At 51.4% G+C, this 26,960-nt stretch overlaps 4 protein-coding genes across 6 annotated transcripts; 3 read left to right on the top strand and 1 right to left on the bottom strand.

Annotated features, from left to right (window-relative positions):
* Positions 1–922: 922 nt before the first annotated feature.
* On the top strand, positions 923–2,717 carry IUM83_03130 (Hydrocephalus-inducing protein; the record flags this gene model as incomplete). 3 transcript variants are annotated; one of them, XM_067927113.1, is made up of 8 exons in its annotated part: positions 923–1,187; positions 1,270–1,428; positions 1,491–1,622; positions 1,691–1,825; positions 1,884–2,039; positions 2,105–2,275; positions 2,341–2,517; positions 2,581–2,717. In XM_067927113.1, 8 exons carry the CDS (start codon positions 923–925, stop codon positions 2,715–2,717), a joined length of 1,332 nt encoding a protein of 443 aa, XP_067792032.1. The 3 variants fall into 3 exon arrangements, with proteins under 3 accessions (XP_067792032.1, XP_067792033.1, XP_067792031.1); XM_067927114.1 differs by having other exon boundaries at positions 1,502–1,622; positions 1,719–1,825; XM_067927112.1 differs by lacking the exons at positions 1,884–2,039; positions 2,105–2,275; positions 2,341–2,517; positions 2,581–2,717 and having other exon boundaries at positions 1,719–1,732.
* A 2,379-nt stretch (positions 2,718–5,096) lies between these two features.
* On the top strand, positions 5,097–5,957 carry IUM83_03131 (Glutathione S-transferase T3; the record flags this gene model as incomplete). Its single annotated transcript, XM_067927115.1, has 1 exon — positions 5,097–5,957. One exon carries the CDS (start codon positions 5,097–5,099, stop codon positions 5,955–5,957), a length of 861 nt encoding a protein of 286 aa, XP_067792030.1.
* Positions 5,958–8,007: 2,050 nt separating this feature from the next.
* Positions 8,008–8,582, top strand: IUM83_03132 (Retroelement pol Polyprotein; the record flags this gene model as incomplete). The annotated part of the gene is made up of 2 exons (XM_067927116.1): positions 8,008–8,476; positions 8,578–8,582. 2 exons carry the CDS (start codon positions 8,008–8,010, stop codon positions 8,580–8,582), a joined length of 474 nt encoding a protein of 157 aa, XP_067791905.1.
* A 15,354-nt stretch (positions 8,583–23,936) lies between these two features.
* Positions 23,937–25,196, bottom strand: IUM83_03133 (putative jerky; the record flags this gene model as incomplete). The annotated part of the gene is made up of 2 exons (XM_067927117.1): positions 23,937–24,884; positions 24,981–25,196. 2 exons carry the CDS (start codon positions 25,194–25,196, stop codon positions 23,937–23,939), a joined length of 1,164 nt encoding a protein of 387 aa, XP_067791891.1.
* Between the last annotated feature and the right edge of the window lie 1,764 nt (positions 25,197–26,960).

The raw sequence follows: 26,960 nt of genomic DNA on the forward strand, positions 1-26,960 counted from the left end.
TCGCGGGCTGCGAAAATGCCGTTGGCGGCCTTTCGAGGGCCGTTTTGCCACCCAGCCACGACGGGGCGGGAAACGCAGTCCAAAATGTCGGCAGATTTTGCAGGGTAGTAGTATACTATCCGGCAGCTATAGTAGTGATGTTGACACACAGTGCAATCTCATTGAGCAGCGTTGGTTGCTCCAGTACCGTGTTGCGGCATCGCTTGTAGTCGGGCAGCCCGGCTCGGGTTACCAAGGTGGTGAATACAATGTATTCAACGTGCACCCGCCCGATAGTACTTACGCGATAGTAGAAGGTAACACTACCACGAAACAAAGTAGTACTAATTTACTTTCCGTTTACTACTCTTGTTTCCATTATTGCCGGGGCATAGTGAAACACCGTGGGAAATGTTGGCAAATTATCGCGAGGCCACCCGATGGGGACGAAAAATGAGGTCAGAAATCTTCCAGATTATCCACCGCCTGAGATCTTTGCGCGCCAAAGGGCGTGCTCTAGATGGCTACAGCTACTGGCTCTTGGAGGGCGGAAAATATGCCTAGATCAGGTCAATAATGCGTTGACTGAGCCCGTGAAGTTGAAGCTGCCGCTGCCCCGCTTGCTGGCCGGCATCCACACCACTTCTGGTTGCGAGGCTGCGAGCGCAAACTCCACATCCTCCGCCTGTGGCTGGAGTCGAGGGGTGGCGTGCAATCAACGGCATCACTGCCGCCGCAGCGCCACAATACCGAGCTCGAGGCGCGTTGTCTGGTGTAAGAGAGACCGTCGCCCTGCCGGTAACGTCGGCGCTGAACTTTCGCAGACTGCTGCATCAGCGTGGCACAGGTCAAGAAAGGGATCACGCACGACACGTCGCCGTAGCCTCTAGGGGCCTCCTGGCTCCAGCTCCGCCCTCCCTTTGGAGCGCCGAGGCCAAACGCAATGCAGTTCTACAGCGAGGACTACCGCAGCGTGTTGGACCTGCTTGAGGAGGGCACCAACCGGTCGGATCCGTACGCTGTTCGTCGAGCCTGCGCGGAGTTCAAGCGCCTGGTGCTGCACCGCAACGCCGTCCGCCACGCCATGGTGGAGCAAGGGCGCCTACTTCCGGCGCTCGTGGACATCGTGGCTGATCATGTGCATCACGACCATGGGGCGGTGCTGGCGGACTGCTGCTACTTCTTGCAGCGCCTCATTTCGCACACACGTACAACGATGTGCACGCCTCGGCAATTCAAAGCATGCGTCCGGGTTTTGTGCTCACTCAGGTGCTGTCTGTGACGTGACAGAGCCCACGGAACTCGACATTCAGTCCACAATCACGGAGGCGGGATATCTCGGCCTACTGACCAAGGGGCTTACAACACACCCACACGCCCAGCGTCTGTACACAGAAGTTTGCAGACTAGTAGCAGTACTGTGCTTCGACACGGTGGCTGCGCCTCACGGTACGACTACAGTTTTGTCGAAGCCATGTCGGGTCATACTAACTTGGGATGCTGCGGCCCAGCTGATAACCAGGCAGTTATGGCGGATGCTGGGCTTTTCGCAACTATTTGCCACCGGTTAAAGAACGCAGACATATCCGAAGAGGAAGCCGCAGCAGGCTGCGCTGCCATATCCGCACTGGTCTACGAGAATGGTACGGTTTCAGCCACCGTTCTTACTTCATCCTGCACTAAGGTTCATGCTATTCTATTTGCTTGTCAGAAAATAATGGCGTGTTGGCAATCCACAGGTTTCACATCTTAGCGACGTTCTCCAAGGTGTTACGCACGTTTTCGGAGTCGTTGCGCATAGCCCACTGCATCTTCCAGGCACTCTTTCAGTTGATGACTACGGAGGGTACGCTGATGCCGGTTTTTGCCTACACTGATACTGATGTCTAACATCGTTGTTCCAGTTGCTTTATTGGACGACGTGGTCGACACCGGAATGTTGCAACAAGCGGTAGAACTGCTAGACAGCCGCACGCTCATGCAGGAGTACCGTGGCATTACAAGCTTTACGGTGCACTGGCACATTGTGAAGTTTTTGGAGATCTGTATTCGTGACAATGGTAACAACTTAGTGAAGGAGCTCCACTCCCGCTACCCAGTCTAAAACGTGACATGCACTTCACAGATAGCGCAAAGGAGGCCTTCTGCAGCTGTGCTGGTCCCGCTGTAGTGGTACATGCAATGATTCGCCGCAGACAAGAATCTCGGCACGCGGAAATGATTGACCCGTGGGCACTGCAGTATATCTCGTGTATGCTGCTCTGCCGCTTCGCGACGGCAGCAGGAGACCCTCCTGGTACTAGCTATTTAGCTGACCTTTCCTCTTCACACACTTCTAATCTTTGTTATCTGACGCGGCAGTGGTAGACAAGACTCGAGCGAAGCAGCTCGTGCAGTCGAGTGCACACCAACTGGCTCTGGACATTCTACGAAGTGTCGGCATCGCACGACTCGTAGATGCCTGCGATGCCAACCGTACTAATTTTTGGGCGGCTGTCGAACAAGCAGTGCGTTTACTGGAGCTCATCGCGGCGCTCGGTACGCAGCTCACACTCACCCCATTCAATCAGTATTACTGACAACCGCAATTTCCTATCGCAGAGGCAAACCGTGTGCCGCTTACTCGCCTCGGCGCCTCGCGTCAAGTCAAACTCATCTACAACAACCCGGATGTCGCCACCAACACAGGCCTGTTACTGCTATGCGAACGTGCCGTCGCAAACATTGAAGGCACTTGATTTGCGGGATCGAAACATAAAAAATGACATGTTAGACTAACGGTTTTTGCCAAATAGTACAGTGTTTTGCCTCAATAGCGCAGTCGTACTTTGTATACAATTTCTCAAGTAAATGGGGTGACAGAGGTTTTACTAGTCGACTACGATAAAATAAATCCTATGTCACTCTTCTTGATTAACGTAGAATGCAGCCAACAATGTTCAATCGTGGCCCCGGAAAGCTCCTCCCATGCTGCTGCACACCACTTGATACCCTGAAGCATCCCGACCTTGTATGGGTTTTCTACACCTTCATCAATCTTCTCCAGTGCATGGTTCATTTTGGTGCGAAGCACAGCACGTTTTAGACAGTAAATGACCCCCTGGTCGAGCGGCTGCAACTTGGAAGTCGTGTTTGCGGGGAGTTTTTCGACTCGGACGTTAGTAAGTGGAACGCCTTCTTCACTATGCGACGAAGCGTTGTCAAGTAGGAGCAGCACGTGCCTGTTTTGGCCCTGCATCATCTTATCAAGTCCCTGCAGCCACGACTGGAACGTTTCCGTGTCCATCCACGCCTTGGCCGTTTACTTGTAGTCGATGTCGTCCGGCTTGTTCTTGATCCAGCGCGGCTGCCGGGACTTGCCGATGAAGAGCAGAGGTAGTTTGTGGGTATCAGTAGCGTTGGTACACACGGCGAGGGTGATGCGTGACTTGCTCTGCTTTAAAGCAGGAGCTTCGCGGATGCACATTGAGCCCCGAGGCACGTTGTCGTAGAAGAACTTGTAGACTTGGTTAGGCTTGGCTAATGAAAGAATGAGGAGCGAGTCGCTCCGGTCGCTCCGACCGACCAAGGTGATCTTGGCGCGCAATGACATGAGTGTGACGCTTTTTGTTTTGACGTTTTCCCCTATGTCCTCGGTTGTGGTAATTTGATTGGCGGAACCATACTGTCGATGGCGTGATTGGCTGAATCTTGCTGTTCGTGAAAAACAGGGTGATTATATATAGTCTGCGAGGTTATTAGATGTGATGGCTGCGCTATTGAGGCAAAACACTGTATTCCCATTCTGAATAGTATACCATAGTCGTCTTTCGGGATATACAATTTACCGACTTCCTTTGTTTGTTACTGACGTCTGCTTATGACTGACAAATCCTCTGATCCAATCAAATCACAGCGTTCTATTCCTCTATTTATCACTGACACTATCACCGCATTGCATGCTGGCCATTAGAATCAAATTGGCGCCACGCCACGCAGGTTCACAGCAATCCCGGCTGGCGAGAAGCTGAGAGTGCTATCGGCCTGGGCGGAATGCAGTGATGTCAGTGCTGTTATTGCCACATTTTAACCAGGGCTTGATTCGTTTGCGCACGAGCAGCGGCGCAAACTCATCTATTAGTGGCGCAAACGCCATGGCCACATCGAGGCTGCATGCAAAACAGTCAAGGGCCGACGCCAGAAGAAGGCCCGACACTGCGAATGCGGTACCGCCCTCCTCATGGGCGCTGGTAAGGAGTTAATGGTTTGGATCAATGACTTAAGAGCGGAGGGTGTTCCTATTTCGACTGTGATGCTTCATTTGTACGCATTAGATGTTGCTGCTGCCTACAATGTGACTAATTTCCGCGCATTATGGTCCTGGGTGAAGGCGTTCAAAGCTCGTCACAAATTGTCTATGCGTGGTAGAACACGTCAAGGGCGGCAGTCACCAGAGAATCTCGCCAGCACGCCGAGCTGAACGCACACACGATTACCGCAGGTTACTCGAGGGCAGGGCTCGACGTGCCCGAGGTTCAGGTGGTTGCTAGCACATTAGTAGGTGAGCTAGCTAGCCTAAGCTTGATTGACCGCAGTGTCGGGCAAGTAGACGACGATAGAGATTTTACTTGTTGTGAGAACTGCAATAACATTCTCAACGAGACGTAGGTAAACATGCATTTTTGATGTATTTTCTATGCACGCCGATATCAGCAACATTGCTATCGGGTACCACCCTTCGAAATATACACGCCAATTTTCCCCTTCCTTCGATGCTTCTCCTTATACTTCGAAGTAATAAATATTACCCCATGACCCAATGCTAAGGTCATATATGCTTTCGATGAGATTTTTGGAAGTACAGAACCATTTTCGCGGTTGTTAGCGCAGTATAAAGTTTATATCTGTACTATTAACCCCCTAAGAGCATCTCCAGCGGCAGGTCTTAAAGGCAGTTTTATCCTAAAAGTAGCGCAGTTAAGACTTGGCCTAGTCTTAAAGCTCCCAGCGGCAGGTCTTAAAGCAGGTTTTAACTTCATGAGGTCCCAAAGGATGAGACTCGGGTCTTAAAATAAGACTCGAGTTTTAACGCGGGGTGGATGCAGATTCGAATCGTCGCGGGGAGGATTGCAGCAGCAATGGAGAAGGGCGTGGTGTGGAGCGAGCACGAGACTCTTCAGCTGTGTCTCGCGTGGCTAGCGATTTCAGAAGACCCAATACGCGGAGCTGGTCAGAAGAAGGCAACATTCTTTGAGCGCGTTTACCAACAATGGCTCGAAAATGTAGGCGCCAACGCAGAACCACGCTCGGAGAAAGCCATAGCAGGTCGCTGGAAGAAGATGCAGCCAGAAGTGACAAAATTCGAGGGGATCTACATGAAGCTGCAAAGCCAAGAGCGTTCGGATTGGAGTGAGCAGACGTACATCGAGAACACGGCCAAGATATATCAAGAGCGCACGAAACAACCATTCGAGTATCTTGCTGCTTGGAAAGAGCTGCGCAACAAGCCAAAGTGGAGCAGTAAAACGACTACATCTCTTCAGGCCGGTAAAAAACGCAAAGCAGCTGTAGACGGCTCTTTGGCGCGTCCAGGGGGCAGAAAAGCAGCTAAGGAGAAGGCTCAAAGCGACACCAGATTACCGGTGGACGTGCACTTGCGCTTTGTAAAAGCGTCAGAGAAAAAGGCAGATATATTGGAGCAGCAACTTCACTACAGCCTGTTCATGCAAGCACCGGACAGCGAGGAGTCGAAGGAGAATTTTGCCCTACGGCGCAAAGCCATTCTTGCGAAGCTTCGTGCTGCTGGCAGTAAGGCCATGGTGACCATGAATACTGGCTTGTTGGAGCATGTGGAGAATCATGATGCAACTAACCACGTTGGCGAAGACACCAACGAGCAATTGTCGTGCAATCACTTGTACAACGCCACGCAAACCTCAGCCGCCAAAGGGAACAATCCGAACGCATCTTTCGTCTTGGATGCAGCGGCTTTGACTTAGTTCATCCACGACCACGGTAACTTCGCTATTTGCTATCGCCAAACATTTGCCAAATGTGCTCAATCAAGTCGTTTTTCAAAGCGAAGTGTGAGTTTTCATCTTCCACAGCAAGCAACTCTTGTATGATGTTTGTGACGGGGCATGTTCCGTGGGGGGGGGGGGGGGGGGCTGGTGGCGCTGGGCTCACCCAACCATCTTCATACATGTAAGGACCGAGACGTGACGAGCACGTCAAGGCCCGCACATCTAAACTACAACATCCACTACGCAAAGACAAGTGGGTAAGTAAGGAACATGCACTAGGGTGCATGATCTCTGTCGTGTACATTTACTCTTGTATAGCGCACGTCAACCCACTTCAACTTGAAGTGGATTAACCAATCAGATTCATTCATTTTAGCACCGCCTTGGACACTGGCCCAGACGGCCGGCCACAAGGCCTTAACCAACTAATATCACTTTGCAATTTACGTCCAACTACCTACACGTTTCCACATCGCGGTACATCTTCACTCGCGGCCTTCTACGTGTCAAGCCTTACATCTGGTAGCACTTACGGTCATTTTCGCCGGGCAAGTGGTCAGAAGATCTTCAATCGACCGACTCGACTCGCTACTTCGGCTGACTACTGCTACAGTATCCGGGTTAGGGTTACTGCTTTCGCACTTACTGCTACTCTACGTGTTCCCTGACTTAGCGGCATTAACGCTTTTCGCTAGCCGTAAAGTCTTGCATAATCGACATTAACGCTTTTCGCTCGTCGATTACGCTAACTAGCCTCACGCTTATTGCTAACGGTTAGTTATCCGAAGGATTTGTACTAGTTTAACGCTTTTCGCTTCACTAGTCACCTTCCCGCACGTAAGCCTAGTATATTGCGGAAACCTTTGGCCTTGTATGACCAAGGTGAAAAACCAAAAAGTAAAAACCTCAACTCAAACCCAGATCCTAATCTACAAGCAGTAGATCGACTTCGTATTAAGGGATTAAACTCAGTTAATCGCCTTGCAAGCTTAACTCACCACTTACAGGACCAGGAGGAGAGTTTTCACTCTAAGTCCGAGCGTATACTTTATCGAGAAGCTTGCCGTATCCTAAGTTTACAAGTAGTGCGTATTCATAACACACTCACTACTGTATTCGACCGTGAACTTAAGGAGAGCTCGCGTAAAAGAGCACTTGAAGAGGCTCAACAGGAAGAGCTACTTGTTCAGGGTTTCGATCAGAAGAAATCCAATTACAAGGCAAAGCGCCAACGCTTGAATTAGCGCTAAATAGCGTTGTTTAAGTGTTGTTTTAAACTTTTTTCGCATTGTTTTAGTGTAATTGCACTTTGGCTCAGCCAATCAGTAGTTACCTAAACCCCAGCATCCGTATAATTCCGAATTTGAGAATCCGCGTAATTTTCAGCCGTTTCCTGAATTTTCGCGTAATTTTCGGGTAAGCTTTGGCGTAAGCTTCGGGTATTTTTCCAGTATATGCCTAAGCGTACTGCTCGTGAGTGGGACGAAGATCAGCAAAATCGTCGCATTCTCACCATTGAACAAGCCGTTCAACGCGCTTTCACAGTTCGTGCTGCTACCCATTTGCAGTACGAAGTTACTTGCTTGACGGAGCATCTCCGTGAAGTTTTCTTTCCGTTTTTCGAAACTCACCTCGACCGTGTTATCGAGCCTGGGTTTGGACTGTTTCTCTTCGAAACCGTCGACATCTTGAACACCTGTGCCAACCGCATCGACACCGAAGTTCGTGCTTTCGTTGATCGCGTTATCAGCATCAAGCGCGCCCGTTTCGAGTAGCTGTTGACAGTGTCGTTGTAGCTCTAGTTCTAGTAGCTAGCAGCTATACATTCGTAGCGTAACTTTAATCAGCTTTTAGCTCAAGTTACACTATCATGACTTCGTTAAATCCTGGTGGATGGTCTGCTGACCGTCTGACACAGTCTGTGGTCGAAATGGTGCAGAAACAACAAGCACTAATCGACGTTTTGACTTCGCAACGCAAAGAGGTCAAAGTTGAAGGTATAAGCCTACCTCGCTTCTATGGAAACATGGGTGACTCAGTTGAATTGTACTTCGACCAAGTTATTCATTACTTTGAGGCGAAGAACATTGATTGGCAAGATGAGAATCAGAGTAAGCGCATCATTGCCATGATGACTGCCAATTTCAGAGGAAATGCTGCTGCATGGTACATGCTTTGCAGGGATTCCGTCAGTGATGTCCAAGATTTGATCCAGAAGCTCACGAAGGAATTCGTTCCTCCGGATCTTCAGGAGCGCCTTCGAGATCGATTGTACAGTCTCAAGCAAAAACGTTGTTCTAGCTTGGAGGACTACATCTCTCGGTTCCGCGTTGCTATCATGCAAGTCAAGGACATGAGTGAGCTTGACAAGATCACGTACTTCATTCGAGGTCTTGTTAGTCCCACGAAAGAAGAAGTTCAGTATCGTCGTTGCACGACGGTATCTGAGGCTCTCTCAGTTGCACTCGAGTATGACAGATCGCACTTTCGTGCTGGTCCGTTTCAGAAGAATCGTTGGACACCTCCAAGATCTTTTGGCCGTTCCAACTCCACGTCATTCGCTCGTTCCAACACGGCTCCACAGCGTCCTGCTGAGAATGAAGCTGAGCCTATGGAAATCGACACTGGTCATGTGCATAACCCACGCCGTGACAATTATCGTCGCCCTGTTCAGAACAACAACCGTAACAGTGGCAACTCAAATAAGTGTCGGTATTGTAAGAAGCCTGGTCACACGATTGAACAGTGCTTCAAGCTTCAAAATCGACAGAAGCACGGAACGAATAACAGCTATCAGTCTGACACTAAGCGTGGTCAGTTCGCTGTTCACACTTTGGCAGCAGAAAAGCCAGAGTCTGTTGAAGTTGTTGAGATAAATGATCTCAACGCTGCTACCATCCAGTCACTACCAGCTCCGAATGAGTTGATTCGGAAGCCAGGTCTGTGTGAAGGCAAACATGTCACCATTATGCTAGACACGGGAGCCACATGCAATGTCATTCGTCCTGGATTGGTGGATACTATTCCTGACACGATGATCTCTCAAGTCACCTTGTTTGACGGAAGCACAACGAAGAAACGTGCCGTTCACAAGGGCAAGGTCACTATTGAGATGGATGGCTATCGATTCAGAGACTTAGAGGTCCTGGAATGGTCTATGAGCCCTGAACACGATGTCATTCTCGGAAAACCTTGGTTTACCAAGTACCAACCAATTATTGATTGGCGTACTCATCACCTGCAGTTCAAACCGCAAGGAATGAAACCAGTGTTGCGCAAGGTAGAAGTATCTGGTGCTGAGTTCAAAGCTAAAGCCAAGCACCATGACTATGATGAGATTTACCGCGTCAAAGTTACTCCAGCTCAACCCGTCACGGAAGAACCACAAGAAATTGTGCCTCTCCTTGATGAGTTTGCTGACGTGTTTCCAGACGTTTTACCCGATGGGTTACCTCCTCATCGACGCGTGGAATTCGAGCTCGACATGAAGTCAGATGCTATGCCAAGCACACGCGCACCTTTTCGGCTCTCGAAGACAGAACAAGATGCCCTTGATCTGTTTGTCGAAGAAAAGTTGAAGAAAGGTTGGATCGAACTATCCGATTCGCCTTGGGTCTCCAACATCTTTGGTATCCCGAAGAAAGACCCGAAATCAGGGAAACAACTTTCTCGAGCTGAGTGGTTACGGTCGGGAAACGCCACGTTACCGATTCGTTGGGTGATTGATTATCGTTGGCTCAACTCGCAAACGATCATCGCCAGAATTCCACTCCCGAGAATTGACGAAACATTTGACAAGATGTATGGATGTATCATCTTCTCAGTCTTGGATCTCGCACAAGGTTACCATCAGATGAGGGTTGCCTTGAAAAGTCGTCAGTACACAGCGTTCCGCACTCATTCTGAGACCTACCAATGGTGTGTTGCGCCAATGGGTCTTGCTGGAATGCCAGGTGTCTGGTCACGTCTTATGCGTGTCCTACTAGGTAAATATCCGTTTATCGTGGTGTATCTGGATGACATTTGTGTATTTTCCAAGAACATGAAGGAGCATCTGCAGCATCTCCGCACGCTCTTCGAAGTGTTACGCAGAGAGAAGCTGTACTGTCATCGTTCGAAATGTCATTTTGGGCAGAATCAAGTTCAGTTTCTGGGTCACACCGTGTCAAGTCAAGGCATTGCGGTGGATTCCAAGAAAACTGAAGTGATCGCCAATTGGCCAATTCCAATGAACCAAAAGCAATTGCAAAGCTTTTTGGGTCTCGCAGGCTACTACCGTCGCTTCATTTACAACTACGCGACAATCGCCTTACCGTTTGGACCTCTAGTCAAGAAGGACCATACTTGGAATTGGAATGAAGAGCATGATATCGCCTTCAGCAAGCTGAAATCAGCATTGCAATCCGCCCCAGTCCTGACTTTACCGGATTTCTCTCTTCCGTTCATCGTGACAACCGATGCTTCAGGATATTGTGTTGGTGGAGTACTTTCGCAAAAGCACAACGGACATGATCATCCGTTAGCTTTCCTCTCCAAGAAGTTGGGTGTGCATGAACAAAATTGGCCTACCCATGAGAAGGAACTCTATGCAATTAAGCTGTCGCTGGAAAAATGGCGTCATTACCTCTATGGTCGTCATTTCGACATCTACACGGACAACAGTGCATGTCAGTGGTTGTTACACCACCCGAAGGTTTCCTCAAAGCTTGCACGCTTCTTGACCTTCTTTGCTCAGTTCGACTTCACCCTGCATCACCTGAAAGGATCAATGAATGTCGTAGCTGATGCACTGTCCCGTCCTCCGATGGATTCAACTCCGAATGCGTTGATATCACCACAATTGGATCCGCCAATTGTCTGCTCAATCAGTTTTCAGCATTGTGAGTCTGAAAGTGATAAACCGACATCGAGTTTTCGCGTAATTAGCGATCTACGCACAGTCAATGCTTCGCTATCGACTCCAGATAGTCAAATTGCGACTGTTCCAGCCTCACAGAGTGTTGCGCGTCCCGCTATCAATACAATCAGCTTTCATACGTGTACACCGCAGTGTGACAGTTTTGGATCACGCTACCGTGCACAGCAACATGATGGGGACTCCCAGAAGGTGAATACGACCATGATATCTGCAGCTCTCTCGCCTGTTGAATTTTCGGGGAGGAGATGACGGATGTTCCTGCTGGTCACATCGCCTTACATGATCTTTCCGATGGTCACCTCTACACTCCTGTTCAAGATGCAGAGATTGCCACATCGGTCGTGCAAATGCAACACGCAAGTTCGCTAGGATGGACTTCGAATCTCAAAGAAGAGTTCATCAAAGCCTACCGCACTGATCCTGGATTTCGTGACAAGTATCGTACTCCGCATGATCCATACGTACTCAAGGATCAATTGCTTTATGTGCAATTCACGGACGATAAGGAGTCCAAAATGATGAGACTTTGTGTCCCGAGATCGCAGCGCAATCGTCTAAGAACGAAGATTATTGAGCAATTTCATGATTCCAGTATTGCCGCGCACCCAGGAATTCGTCGTACGTACCTCCGTATCAAGCAATGGTACTACTGGGCGTCGCTTCATGAAGACGTTTCTGATTACGTGCAAAGTTGTGAAACATGCACACGTTGGAAGCACAGCAATGCCAAGAAGAATGGCAAGTTGATTCCAATTCCGATTCCAAAGGAATGTTGGGAAGTCGTCTCCATGGATTTCGTTACTGGATTGCCAGAATCAGATGGCTATGATGCTATCATGACCGTCGTGGACAAGTTGTCCAAGCGTCCGATCTACTGTCCCGTTCACACTACTGATGATGCCGAAGAAATCGCTCATTATTTCTTCGACAATGTCGTTCGGCATCATGGAGTGCCTGCAGTGATCATCAGTGATCGTGATCCCAAATTCACATCGCGTTTTTGGAAATCACTCGCGCAGGTCATGGGTGTACAATTGAATATGACAACGTCATATCGCGCTCAAGCTGACGGCCAAACCGAACGTCAAAACCTGGTACTAGAAGACGCACTTCGTTGCATTGGTCTCGTATCATGGTGATGACTGGGCTGCCAAGTTGGGAACGATTGAGTATGCTCATGCCACGCTAGTCAGTGCCTCTACAGGACTTTCGCCATTTGAAGTAGACACAGGGCGTCAGGAACGCAATCCCTTCGGAACTTTTCCTACGCTGTCTACCACAGTTCAAGTACAACAAGGACTGTCTGAGTATGCAAATCGCTTCAAGGACGAACGTGACAAGATTATTGGCAAAGCCAAGGAGCACTTACTCAAGGCTCAAGCATCGCAAAAGAAGTACTACGATCAACACCGTAGCAATGTGCAATTCAAGGAAGGAGATTTGGTTATGCTGGATACACGCCGTATTCCACTCAAGCATGCTGCGAAAGACATTGACGTCAAACGTGCAAAGTTAGCCGCTCGTAAAGTTGGTCCGTTCGTTATCAAGCGCATGATCAACGACAACGCTGCTCGTCTGATTTTGCCACGCAGTATGAAGTCACTGAACCCTACTTTCAACGTAGACGTTCTCAGCCATTACGTCTCCAACCCGGACAAGTTGAGACTCGTGTTCTTCCGAAAGCATCTCGCATCATCACGAATGAAGACACTGGAGAAGACCTCCACATTGTCGAGAAACTTCTACGCAAGCGTCAGTTCAATCGCAAGATTGAGTGGCTTGTCAAGTGGCATGGTCTCCCAGATCACGAATCTTCGTGGGAACTCGAGAAAGACATCAAGCACGTCTCTCACTGGAAAGTTCTCGTCGACGACTTCAAGCGCCGTCAACGTGAAGTCAAACCCGGGAGGATGTAAGGACCGAGACGTGACGAGCACGTCAAGGCCCGCACATCTAAACTACAACATCCACTACGCAAAGACAAGTGGGTAAGTAAGGAACATGCACTAGGGTGCATGATCTCTGTCGTGTACATTTACTCTTGTATAGCGCACGTCAACCCACTTCAACTTGAAGTGGATTGACCAATCAGATTCATTCATTTTAGCACCGCCTTGGGCACTGGCCCAGACGGCCGGCCACAAGGCCTTAACCAACTAATATCACTTTGCAATTTACGTCCAACTACCTACACGTTTCCACATCGCGGTACATCTTCACTCGCGGCCTTCTACGTGTCAAGCCTTACAATACAGATAGTTGTTGTTCAATGTACTGTCACCGATTTCATCTTCGATAATCATGTTGTGAAGAATTATGCATGCCATCACAACTTAACCCATTGCATTGACACTCCACAGTTTGCAAGGCACAGCGAGTATTCGAAATCGTTGCTGCAATACACCAAAAGCACGTTCAATATCTTTTCGAATTGCTTCATGAACAGTTTTAAATTTCTTACCCTTTTGGCTGTTTGGCTCAGATATACTTTTTTGAAAATCTCCCATGCGGGATAGATTCCGTCTGTCAAGTAGTACGCTCTATCATACACTGCACCATTGACTCGAAAATGCACTACCGGAGCAGTACTATTCACCAAGTCATCCAATAATGGCGATCGTTCCAGTACATTTAGATCGTTGTTAGAGCCTGGCGTTCCGAAAAACGCATGCCATATCCATAGTGTTTGCGATGCCACTGCCTCAAGAATGACTGTCTTTGACTTTTCTTTGCCTTTGAATGCTCCAGCCCAAGCGGTTGGGCAGTTCTTCCACGACCAATGCATGCAATCAAGGCTTCCAATCATTCCCGGAAACCCGCGTGCAGCATTCTCTGCTAGCAGCATTTCCAAATCAAATCGGGTCGGTTTACGACGATATTCGGGCCCGCAAATTCGCATTATGGCGTTGCAAAAGTTTTTCATCGTTTTCAACACTGTAGATTCGCCAATGCGTATCAATTCGTCAAGCTGGTCTGCACAGGCACCGTAAGCGAGCATGCGCAGAGCGCAAGTTACTTTTTGCTCAGGTAGGAAGCCAAGGAGACCAGTGGCATCAGACCGTTGAGTGAAATAGTTGCTCTTGCTGTCCTCCACTAGAGCATCAACAATTCGCTCAAAGAGATAGCGGCGCATCCTAAACCGGCGACGAAAATCATCTGCACCAACACAGCACATTAGCTCTGTACATCATGCACTTCTAAAGCGTGGTCTCGTACGTTCGTCATAGGTTGGATTTTCACCAAAGTAGTCTGCCATCAACAGCTCCTCCCATTTGGCCCGCTTTCGCTCCTTGTCCGCACGCTTCCCGGGCTGTGAGCCCCCGTGCTTGAGCTTGGTACCAGCTAGTATCGTTGGTAAGATGAACAGCCGAAAGTATTCGTCATCCGAATCGTCTTCTCCGTCAAAAACACCGGGCACCAACGATGGAAATGCCGCCATTGATCTTGGTGGTTCGCGAGGCAGGATACAGGGGCGAATAAGACTGTGAGTTAAGACCTTCCGCTGGAGAATCCAAAGGGCTGCCAACTCTTATTTTAAAACTCGGGTCTTAATACCAGCGAAGGGTCGCAATTAAGGCTCAGGATAAGACCTGCCGCTGGAGATGCCCTAAGGGTGACTGTACCGGTCGAGCTATCCAGCCCACAAACGCTAAATTTGACTTGGATTTGGCTACAGGTGGCGCCAACGGCATCGCCAAATGCCAAACAAAAAATAGTTTTCCGATCTCAGAGCTATTTCTGCGGCCAAATTTGGCCGTGAAAATAGCTTTGGGTAGCGTGAGTAACGTCGGCTTACAATCAAAATGAGCGGCCCATACGAGGAGCAAACTGTCGGATATCGGGAGATAAGAGGCCTGAATAGAAGTTAGCAGCGACGGTGGCACAGACATCACGTTGCCGGGGGGAGCCTTGGTGGCGGGTGCCGTCGTCGATGGGGCTCTTGTGACGTGGGCGCAGCAGTCTAATGTGTCTACCGCCTTGTTTGGCGCCCGACCAGGTTGTGATCCCCCCCCGGAAGTGAAGGTACCTCCATGCCACGAGGTGTTCGTTCAATGGACGCAGCAGCTTCGTCTTTATTGGCTTCGTCCAGGAAAACTTCCACCCACCTCGCACCTGCATCGCAAACCATTACCTCACGCTTTGTGTGACAGGCAAATAGCAATACAGTCTTTTGCCTGAATAAAGAACACCTGATATATATTCAAAGCCCAAGGTCATCGGACTATACAGGCAAAATGCTTGAGCCTCGAAAACAGCAAAAAACTAAATTATGTTAATTGAGAATGAAGCTGATAGCAGCCTTACTAAGCAGACCGGTGTGTTGCCAACAGTGCTCAATAGTCTCAGTGGGTAACTCCCGCCATGCATCCGCACACCACTGAATTCCTCGAAGCATTCCTACCTTGTAGGGTTTTTCGTGTGGGTATCACAGGCATGGTTGCTGGAGAGAGAATGTGTGGAAGTGAATCAATCTTGGCGCCTTCCAAGGCCATTTACGCGTGCAATGCATGGATACCAGCTTTTCGTCGATGTCCTCGGTTTGCGGTCTGATTGGCGGAATCGTTGTAGATACCATCTAATTGGCGGAATCCCAAGTTCAACCCTTCTTGTAGCAGTGCAAGTGGCTACAACTTCAGTAACATCAGAAACAGAAGGTTATCAGCTTCTACCTGTTCTTTATTCAGGCAAAATACTGTACTGCTGTGAGATTTCCACTCACCATTGCCAAATCTACAATTACCACATGGTTTTCTTGCCAAAAATGAATAGGGATAGCTCTACCAGTACGGTCACCCTAAACGCGAGAACCTGTATTAGACACGATTAAAAAAGCTTATCTTGTATTAGACACCTTAAAAATCTATCTCATGTTCAGTAAGTTCAATACAAAAGGCGTAGGGGTGTCGGAAATGCGCACTTATCCCCTCGAGCGTTGGAAAGTACGCTTGAAGTTTCGCAACGTAGAGACAGGCCATGATGTGGGTCACTCATGCACCGAGATTTCAGAACTCTTCGGCTCCTGAGGGCCGTTCTTAACGGAGCGGTAGGCTGGGAGGGTGGTGGAGGCGTAGAGCATACCACTCTGCGCGCCGTCGTTAAGAATGACGGATTGTGGGGCGATAGGCCGCTGTACCAGACTGTATCTGTGTCCGAGAAATTGTCTCATTCACAAAAGCGTGGATTCGATGCTCGCATACTGCGTTAGGCGGGGAGAATGACTGCCGCCACTACAGCGCCAGACAACTCGTCTGCTTGGCCTAGAGGACGGAAGGTGCATGCGATGGTCGTGTCCTGGTTGTCGGAGGTAGACACGTCGTCAGCGCTGGGACCCGAGAGCAAGTCAGAGGAGCTCGCGCTGGGCTGGACAATGGTGCGCAGCAACTCTCGAGGGCGTTCCATTTGGATGGAGAGTCTGAATCTGGGCAGCCTACCACGGACAGCGCATCCCCCCTCGCGTAGGGCGTAGGGGGCCTACCGGTCCGTGATCGAAAATTCCCTCGAGGTAGTCCCGATTGCTGCACAGAACCGCTGAGCAGCCTACCCCGGCCTACCGAGCCTACCGCACACCCGCTCCGTTAAGAACGGCCCTGAGAACAATGGCTGGATTTACTGCACGTTGGGCGGAGCTAACGAAGGAAGGATGGAAATCTAAGCGACCCACGGGTCTCTCGAACGATCACATGTACTTGCCACCCCCCCGGAAAGACCAAGAAAGACGTGAGAGATTTTGACTGCTTCGTCGGAGCAGAGGAGTTCATGCACTATCTGAACAAGATCAACCTGGGTAAGTGGTGGTCATATTTGAGAAAGATAAACACGCACCTAACCTATGAAAACGCTAAACAAGCTGCGAAAACGTCGGTTGCAGTGCCACCACACTCCGATGCCGCTGCTGGTGCGTCGCCCGCTGGGGATCGAGACGATAACGGTACGACGCATAGCTATCTTGCATTGTTCAAGTTGCTTGTGTTCCTAATCATGTATGTGTCTGTTACTACTCTTGTAACGGGGTTACACTCACAAGTCACCATAAGCCACTTGTGATTTTTAATAGATAAATATCTGTTAAAAGTTTTAGATACTTCGTCACCTTGGTGTAAGTCACCCCAATGGATACATTGAAGTGGACCACCACAATGAGTGGTCAACACATACCCAAAGATCAAGCAGCATCTTTCTACCAATTAGAGACGTGCATATTGGCGGGGCTCTGACTGCCAGCCGCTGTCAACCCCTTTCATAGATGATAAAATAGTTTTAGCAGATTTAGGAGGAAGATCAATTTACAAACAAGACAGTTCTCATTTACCTTAATTAAGCTACTTGATGTAGTTATTTGGATTAAATTATACTTGAGGAATTGTGGTAAAGTGCCAATCAAGAAAGATTCCTCGAAGGGCACGACGCACATCAATCGCCGGCCCGGACCAGGACGGATCCAGATCTAGGGAAGATAATGAATGAAGAAGACGAGTAAGGACGCGCGATCTGGCTCAGTGACGCCCGAGTGTCAGGAGGACGAAGGAGTCCGATCGGGTGTGGTCGCTATCGATCAGAACAAGTAAAGGCTACCGGATCTGGAGCCCGACCCAGTCGGCAGGTGTAGAGCCGGAGGGACGCACGCATGAGCGCGGGAAACGGTGGGATCAGCGGTGTGGGACCGTGGCAGGACAGGATCGACGGCCGATCGGGACGGATTACCGATCGAGCATACGGATCGAGGCCGATCGTCGATCGGCATACAGATTCGGACCGATCGCCGATCGCCGAAGGATGGGAAGCATCAGAACGCACAGCCAGGGCAAGAATCCGGTTAGCGTCTAGTTGTAGGATCAGAGTAGGGATGGTAGGCTGTAGGGTGACACAGGCTAAACATAAATCAGAGCTAAATTTGCGTCCAAGGACACAAGTCTCCACATCTCGGGGAATCGCCTTGGCCCCGACCAAGTTTCAAGGAGAAGGTAGTTGATCTAGCAGTGTGGGCTAAGTCTGGAGTAATACATTGACCAGGTTTCCCTACTCTAGTGATCTACTGTTTGTGTGCAAGCCCTCGATCGGCCGGAGTTATTTGCTTGACCGGCGATCGTTTCATCTCTCAACCGAACTCGATCCCACTATAGGAAGCGGCAAGCAACTCAAGGAAAGGGAGAAGGAAAGGAGCGCCTACGAAAAGGCAGCAACAGGTCCCGGATCAACTCCGGGCCACTCGATCGGAGACGAAGACACTCGATCGAGACACACAACCGGACGCAGAGCGAAGAATACCGCACTGCTCCACCCCATTTCCCCGCGTCACGCCAAGACAGTCGATCTTCACCAAGTGTTGCATCTTCGGAGCCCCGAGAGAGCAGATCCAGCCCGCCGACAGGTACACAAGGTGAGACCAAGTTCAGCCGATCACGGATCATTGGGGGACCCCCTCCGTTAGTCGGTGTCTGGGCATTGGTGGGAAGATCGATCTTGCCTTAACCGGATTTTGGCAGATCCCGCTACACCACAATGGTGCGCGTGCCCGGATCTCTTGGGGACTCCGGATTTCACCGTGAGTCTGTAGAAGATGCGCGAATGAATAAAGAACCAGGGGAAGAGGCGTCATCGGAAGTCGGATCGACGAAGACGCTGCCGAGCGAAACGAGATCCGCGGATCGACAGAGGGCTGGGAGGACCTCTGCCGGCAGAATCGAGGGCGATCTGGAGACAGATCTAGAAGTTAAACCTCAATATCCTCCTCAGGTCCCTTCGGGGACCCCTGTGGATCTCGACTTGCGTCGAGATCCACTAACAAAACATACCAAGGTCGGATCAAACCGATATGCATTCGCAGATTCGCCGATCGAACCTGATCCAGACCCATACATCACTCATGCCTCCCGACGTACCGCGATCTCGACGGAAGCCAAGCCCACGCAGAGGCAGATGAAAGCCCCTGAGTCAGACGAAGGAGACCTTCGGAGATCTACACCCGGCTGGACGGAGGCTGATCTGGAACGACATTACTACCGGAATGAGCTTCATGATTTCCTGTGCCAGGACCCGGTGATGCTGACCATCCGACCGAAGCTGATCGGAGAGCTGGCGGAGTCGATCCCCACCCCTCCGGTGCTGACCGACAAGTTATCAGCCGTGAAAAGCTTGGTATACCTGCTGAAGGAGGCTGGTTTCGAGGTGGGAGCGTTCAATGTTAACGAAGTCTTCGGATTGGATCTAGAAGTTATCCGATCCTCCATTAGGTCAGCGATCGACAGACTGGGGTCCCTGGTGAAGACGATCCCGGACATTCCAGACGCATTGACCCAAGCTCCAGACATATTACCTCAGAGCGGATCGACTGGATGCCGGACCTCTTCGCCATACTTGTCGGCCACCGAGCTTCGATCGGACCCATCGTCGGAGCCCCAACGCATTTCTCTCGGCCCCTCAGGAGCGACTGTGCTGGAAAAACGATCGAAGGACCTCGTGCAGCGGCGATCACCGCGGAAACGGACTGCGAAGCCGACGACCCAACCGGATCAATCCCGATCCGATGAATCGACGGGACGATTAGAGTCGTACTTTCAAGCTGCTATGAGTCGGTTTCTGAGAGAACAGCAAGTGGACACGGCTAGACCGGCGAGGAAACCCCGGTGCGCAGGATGTGGAGATGGAATCCGCCAGTTCGCGCGATCCTGACCGATCTTACGGGGAATACGATCCTGACGATGCTGACGCACCCGAGCCCAATCGGGCTGCAATCTCGGCGACGGCGACGGGGGCGCCTGGAACGTCCCTGATCCCGAGAGTCGGATCTCGGCGGTCTCCGATCTGAAGGAATTCAGTAAAGGAAGGACCAAGATAAAGAGCGAACCAGGGCATGGATCAGCAAAGTCAAGTCCGCGTTCCTGCGAGATCTGGCAACGGACGGTGAGACCTGCCTCACTTTCGCCGATCAGCTGACGGGACCAGCCAAGAACTGGTACCGGCAGCTTGCCCGAACGACCCGAAACAAGTGGAGCGATCTACTGCGCAGTTTCCAGATTCAGTATTGCGGACTTGGAATATCGGTCGCGTGGCAATATTACCATTCCCGCAAGCGATCCGATGAATCGACGCTCGATTATCGCTATCGGCTGAATGTAGCCGCGCTTTGTGCTAAGTTGAAGGTCAAGGATGGTGACCCAAAAGCACGTCGCGAGCACGTGGAACACTTCATCGAGACGTTAGGCGATCCGGATCCGGCAGATCAGCTCACGCGGTTGAGACTCGCAGATTCCGACGACCTAGAAGAGGTGTTACGCGCTCGCGAGAGAACCAAGAGCAGACAGAAGAGATCAGCTTTCGGATCGAAGTATCACCAGAAAGCCCCAACCGCAGCACTGGCAACCCCGGCTAAGCGAGCCGTGTATGCAGCCCAGATCGCCAATCCGGACTCCGGATCAGACTCGGAAGGCTCGGACGGATCGGACTCGGAAGGCGATCTGCGTTGAATCTACCTAGCGTCTGCAGATGGATCGAGCCCTGAAGGTGGGGGAATGCCGAAGGAGGCAGAGTCGCCACGCAGACAGGGAACAAGGCCGATCAGCCCAGATCGGACTCTCGATCTCGGAGCCGGTATGCCGGATCGGATCGTGAACGCTGATCGCACTGCGGATCTCGCCGGCACACGGGTCTCGACTGTTGGAGACGTGTCACGTATCAGAAGTGCGGTAAGAGAGAACACCCGGCGATTCGTGTGCCGTGGGTGCGGCGAGCTGCACGACGTGGACAAATGCACGATGGAAGAGTTCTACAACCAAATCTGCCAATGGTACAACCCATCGAAACACGCAAGTATGCTGATAAACTAGGACGCTCGCGGGGTTGGAATCCGGTACGAGCCGAGCGTTCTAGATACTGCATCTACGCGTGTGTGCCCAAGAATACGGTAGATAACTAGGTGGGCGACCTGATCTATGCGGAAATACATGCGATCTGCATGTGAAACCGGCCGCTAAGATTATGAGTCTGCCGAACAGATGAATATTGCCGATCTGACGTCGATGTGCCTCTGGACCTCCGATCCGAGGAGGTCAGAGGGTATTGGGAACGATCTCTGCCTGAAGAGTGGTTCAAGCCCGCTGAAGGCGAGATTACGACCGATCCGCCAACACTTGATCAAAGGTTACCCCGCATCGGGGAGACTTGCAGATCGAGTACGGTGGAATCCGATCTCCTCCCCGTGGAATCCAGAGGATACTGGAGATTCCACTCCCCTGGGAAATGGGTTCGCCAAGCCAAGATCGCCGGCAAGATCAACAATGAGAAGGCGATTTTACTCTTAGATACTGGCGCCGAGGTGTCCATAGTGGATACTACCTTTGCTCGTAAGGTCGGATGCTATATCGATACGAGTCAGAGCCAAGAGTGTGTTGGGATATGCGAAAACGTGTATACAACTGAAGGAAGGACCAAGATCAAGATCACGTTGGCGTGATCGCTGGTATACGTTTTCGACATCTGGGTTGGAGATCTGGCCGGACAGGACGCGATTCTAGGCATGGACTTTATGGTCCCAACTGGTACCCGACTTGATCTGGCTGACGGATCCATCTGTTTGCCGGACGAGATCAAGATCCAGCTAGGTGGTCGACACCAGCTGTACTCCGGGAACGCCAGGCATCTAGTAGTAGGAGGACATCTGCAGATTGACCCCGGCGAATCGGCTGAGCTCCCGACGCGTCTGAGGATATCCGATCGAGAGCAGTTATGGCTCACCCGCGGAGACCGCTGGGTACCTACAGTAGCCAATGGGCCTGGCCGCACGAGATACCTCAAGATTAACAATATCCGCGGCTGGAAGCTTATCCTACAGCGAAATGAACGGATCGGAATATGGCTTACGGGCGATCGGGCACCCCGATTGCCCGGATATGTGTCGATCGGATCCCGACGATACATGAAACGGCAGAATTTTGCGTTCCAGGCTACCACCGACGAAGGGCCCGGAACGCATGAAAGTCTAGAAGACGCGCTGGGACCCGCAGTAGGGTGACCAAAGTATGTTGTGCCTCGATCGATACTCAGGAGGAGACCGGTTGACTCGATCATACCGCGATCGACAAGCCAGCACACCTCGGGTGGATCATCGGGGCCGGCGGCCACAGATCTGGACAGCCCGACGGACGAGATTCTCCAAGAAGAAGCCCAAGCTATGCTGGAAGGAAGCCGCACTACATCGGGCGGCGATCGAGGGCGTGAGTCATCGGGTCTAAGACGATCGCCTGGGGTCTTGCCCCTGCGTACGACCGCCCCCCCCCCCCCCCCCCCCCGCCCGATATCCCAACATCGACCCAGGAGGTGGACCGAGATGACTACCCGAGTAGGGAGGCACTCACGGAATCAGCTGAGAGGGGCTCGTCGGTGACGGATCAGGGTGGATCGTGATCGAGCTTATCAGCATGAAGGCAGAGAGCAATTGGCCGAAGACGTGGAGCAGGAGCTGGCCATACTCCCCGAGATCACGATCTCAACTACGGAGGAAGTGAGGATTGAGGATATCAAGGTGGGGGACGATCGGCAGAACACCCTGGTGGAAGTCGACAAACTCCGACGTAAGATTTGGGAGAAGAAACACCTCCTGATTGGCAAAGGTAACGCGCTTCCCCCGGCGGTGAGAGGGATCACGTGTGATATCGATGTAGGCGACGCGAAGCCGATCGCACAGCGCGTGAGGAAGATCGCCCCCCCACACTTCCGGGAGAAAATATCGTATCTGATCAAGGGGCTATTATCGGCTAAGATCGTACAGCCGTCGATGTCTCCGTGGGCCTCCCCGATTGTCGTTATTATCAAGAAGAACGGTGTCGATATCCGGCTATGTATCGAATATCGAGTGGTGAATAGCTTAACCAGACGGATGGTATACCCAATGCCTCTGATTAACGATCTGCTGGAAGATCTGGACAAGGTACTTTGGTATTGTTCTCTCGACGTGGATAGTGGATTCTGGGTGGTGACAATGACCGATCGAGCTCGTGCGATCTCGGCTTTCATCACCCCGATGGACCTGTACGAGTGGAACCGTATGTCGTTTGGGCTGAAGAATGCGCCACAGTTCTATCAACGATTACTGGACAACGTGTTGTACGGGTTCACCAGAATCTCGCGATCGGAAAGCTCTGAGGGACCTACCGATCTGATCGGATCCGGGGAGTCTGAAGATCCAGGTCAACCGTCAGAGCTGGGTCGCAGATCCTACATCGATGACATCCTGGTGACGGCCGGATCATGGGATAATTTGTGCGGGTAGATAAGCTGTTGGAGGCGTGCGATAAGTGGAACCTGTCGATCACTGTGGAGAAAAGCTCATGGGGAATGCGTAAAGTGGATTATCTAGGACATCGTGTGTCGTACGACACATTAGAAGCCAAACCTAAGGATCTAGCCGCTCTAACTGATCTGCCGTTCCCGGCGTTGCTCCGATGTATGCAGTCATTCCTGGGAAGCTTGAATTATTATAGCCGTGTCCTGGAGGAGTATGTGATCTACGCGATGATCCTGTACGAGCAGCGTGAGGTAGACTTTGTGGAACCACAGAAGCGCCCCGATATGCGCTCGATCTTGGATTGGACGGCAACGAGCCTAGCTGGTCCGCGCTCAGATCACCCTGATCGGGAGTCGTCCGGCCCCAAGGTCGACGCTGTCGATGAACGATGGCCTCGTGTGCACCGCGCATTATCGGCGTTGAAAACGAAGATTTCCAGGACACCAATCTTATGTCATTTCGATCGCAATCGAGTACCAGTAGTGCTCGTGCGCGCGATCGACTGGACGACCTCGGCCGCTTTGATGCAAGAGCACGATCATATCCACTATCCCGTTACGTCCGTTAGTTGGACACTGAAGTCGAGCGAATTAAATTACAACGTGGTGGAGAAAGAAGTGCTCGCGCTGTACCGTGTACTGGACCTGAACTATAATGTGGTGGAGCGGAGGATTGAATTACAGGTAGTACTACCACTTCCGACACCAGCTGTTGTGTATTTTTCATGTACATGAAAAATTATTGCAGGATTTAGCCACTACAGACTAATTGACGCCACTTTGAGCATCAGATTGACAATCTCGCCGTCGGCATCGCCCTCTTCAACGCCCTCGTCCTCGCCGTCTTCGTCCGGCTCGTCGTTTCCACGAAGGGGAGTCGCAAGACCAGTCTTTTGCCAACAGTGCGCCACCGTCTTGGCCTCCGTAGGCGACCACAAGAGCGAGCTCCATTGCATCGCCTGAAGCTGGTCTATTTTGTATGCAGACTGCCCATTAACATTTGCATCAGCCTCAAACCTTTCGATCCCGTGGTCAATCTGTAACGACCTAAAGCGTGCCTTGAAGGACGCAATAACACCGGCGTCCAGAGGCTGCAGATAGGTGGTAGTATTGGCCGGCAGCTTCTGAACTTTGATGTTCGTCAGCACCATGTCGCCGAGAGCATGGGAGGACACGTTGTCAACCAGCAGCAGGATATGCCGCTTCGCAGCACGCATCTCCTTGTCCAGCTGCAGCAACCAGTTCTGGTAGATCTTCGAGTTCATCCAGGCCTTGGTACGCTTGCGATACAGGTAGCCGAGCTGTTCAGCCGTCTTCTTACCAAAGCACCGCTGCTTTTGGGCCTTGCCAATAAACAAAACGGGGAGCGAGTCGCTCCCGTCTGCATTGGTAGTCAGCGCTAGCGTTAGCCGAGTCTTGTTTTTCTTGACGCCTTTTGTTGTTGCCGTGCAAATACTCCGGCCAGGCGCGGCTGCGTAGTACAGCCCGATCTCGTCCATGTTGTAGGTGTCGTGGGCGTCGTAGCAGTCGGTGATCTCCTGGATGGCATGGCGTCCTTCTCTCACTTCGTCGGCGTCAGCAGAGCCAGCCTCGCCGTGTCGCGGTCTGTAGCGTAGCTTGTGCCGCTTGAGAAACCCGGTCAGCCAGCCAACGGCGAGTCCGACATCGAGCGCAGGCCCGCCTACATCTTCTCGAATCTGCTCGGCCTTCCTAGTGATAGCTTTGCGATTAAAACACAGCCCCCTCGCTTCTACGCTACCCACCCACTCCTCTAAATTCTTTTCTAAAGCAGGCGCCTTTACCTTTAGCGGCTTACGCCGTTTGCCCTCACCGTACTCTGGTTTCTTGATAGTGCTTGCGTTTTTTAGTATGTCAGATACTGTGTTGCGGGCTGGGGCTTTGCGCAAGCGGAATGCTCGCTTGGACCACCGCGCTAGCTCTGAATGGGTCATGCCAGGCTCCGCTGCGCTCTTGTCAATCAGCTCGCGCTTGTTCTCGATCGTCAGCCAGCGTCCCATTGCTCCCTCGGAAGGGGGCCACAGCGCTCAGAAGCCAGTCTGCGGCGAGTGGTGGACGCGCGCTAAGCATCCCTGTTTAATCTGCTAACGTATTATTAAGGATATTTTTTCTAGGAGGTGTCGGAAGTGGGAGTACAAGCTGTATATCGCGATCTCAACCCATCGATCAAGGGCAAGGGATGTAATACCTCGGAAGAGTGCCAAGGTCACAGGAGAGGTGCCACGAAAACCGGAAGCCAATACCCGGCATATTTGATCAGGATCGACGATATCGATCTTGACAGGGATGACGCTGATCTTGAAGATAGACACCGAATCTCAGTCCCACTGATGACGCAAACGCCATAGAGAGAGTCAGCGAGGTCCAGGGAGCCAATAATAGCGCGTCAGGATTAGTGGTGTAGGCGAACAAGCAAGGCCAGTACTAGGACATGGTAACACATTAAACAGAGTTGATTTTTCCTTTTTCATCACAAGTGGTCTTCGCCTTCGCGCTACCGGGCACGGGATACACTTTGGCCCACCCGATGTTACGCCAAGTCAGAGACGCCTCCAAGATCGAATCACCCCGGACGCCAGGATTGCTTGGCCCAGCGTCCGTCAACCCTCGTTTCAACCCACCGCTAGAGGAAGCGGCAAGCAAGGAAAGGCAAGACAAGGTCACACACCGACCACAAGGCAGCCCCAGGCCAAGATCAACATCGGCCTAGGAGTCTCGATCCAGGCAACCCAAGATCAACTACTCGACCTTACACCGGTGCAGCGCGTAGAAGTATCCCCGCTGCTGCCACAAGTTCCCGCTGTCCGCCAGACAGTCCAAGACTCGACCGCAAGCGCGTCTTCCGATATCACCGGAAGAGCACAGCGACGGGTACACAAGGTGAGGATCAGCACTTTCACGAAAGATCGGAGTACCCCCTCCGTTACTCGGCAGTTCGGGCGCCGTGTGCAAGAGGAACCCCGCGATCTGCAAATATCGCGGAGCCACTTCGCCACAATGGTGCGCGTTCCCAGATCTTTGGGTGACTCGGGAGTTCACCGTGAGTCCCCTCAAGAGGATGCGCAAGGCGAATTTGGACAAGGGAATGAGGTGTCGACGGAGATCGGATCACTGACGACACCGCTGAATCAAGGTCGATCCGCGGAGCGGCAAAATTTTGGGAGGAGCTCTACCGACGGAACAGAGGGAGGTCCCGCTACGGACCTCGAATATAAACCTCAACCTCCTCCCTAGGTCCCCTCGTGGACCCCTGTGGGTCTAGATTCACATCTAGACCCGCCGGACGAAAGTCCACCGGCGAAAGCCGGAGCACGACTGTCCACCCAACCACCTAGTGCGAAATCGACAGCAAAGAAGAAGACCGCTAGACCGAAGTCGTCGCGGAAGAAGATCAAGGCACCAGATTCGGAAACAGAAGATCGTGGCGATCTCACGTCGATCGTGTCCGATGATCAGTTGGCGGTTGCGTACTACAAGAAGGAACTGCATGGCTTCTTGATCCAGGACACCGTGATGCGTGTCCTTCGACCGAAGATTCTTGGCGAGCTCCGAGGACCCGTGCCGCTACCAGTGCCTGGATCGAACAAGCTTACGGCAGCCAAGGCACTGATGCATCTCCTAAAAGAATAGTTGCCGGGTCATTCGCAGCGAAAGATCTATTCGATTTGGAACTCAGCGAGATCGAATACACCATGCAGAGCCTGTTCACACTGCTGACACCTCTAGTGGGAGAAGCAAAGCGACCGCAAGAGCAATCGGCCCGG

Source organism: Phytophthora cinnamomi, assembly GCF_018691715.1.
Source record: "Phytophthora cinnamomi strain GKB4 chromosome Unknown Contig38, whole genome shotgun sequence".
NCBI lineage: Eukaryota > Oomycota > Peronosporomycetes > Peronosporales > Peronosporaceae > Phytophthora > Phytophthora cinnamomi.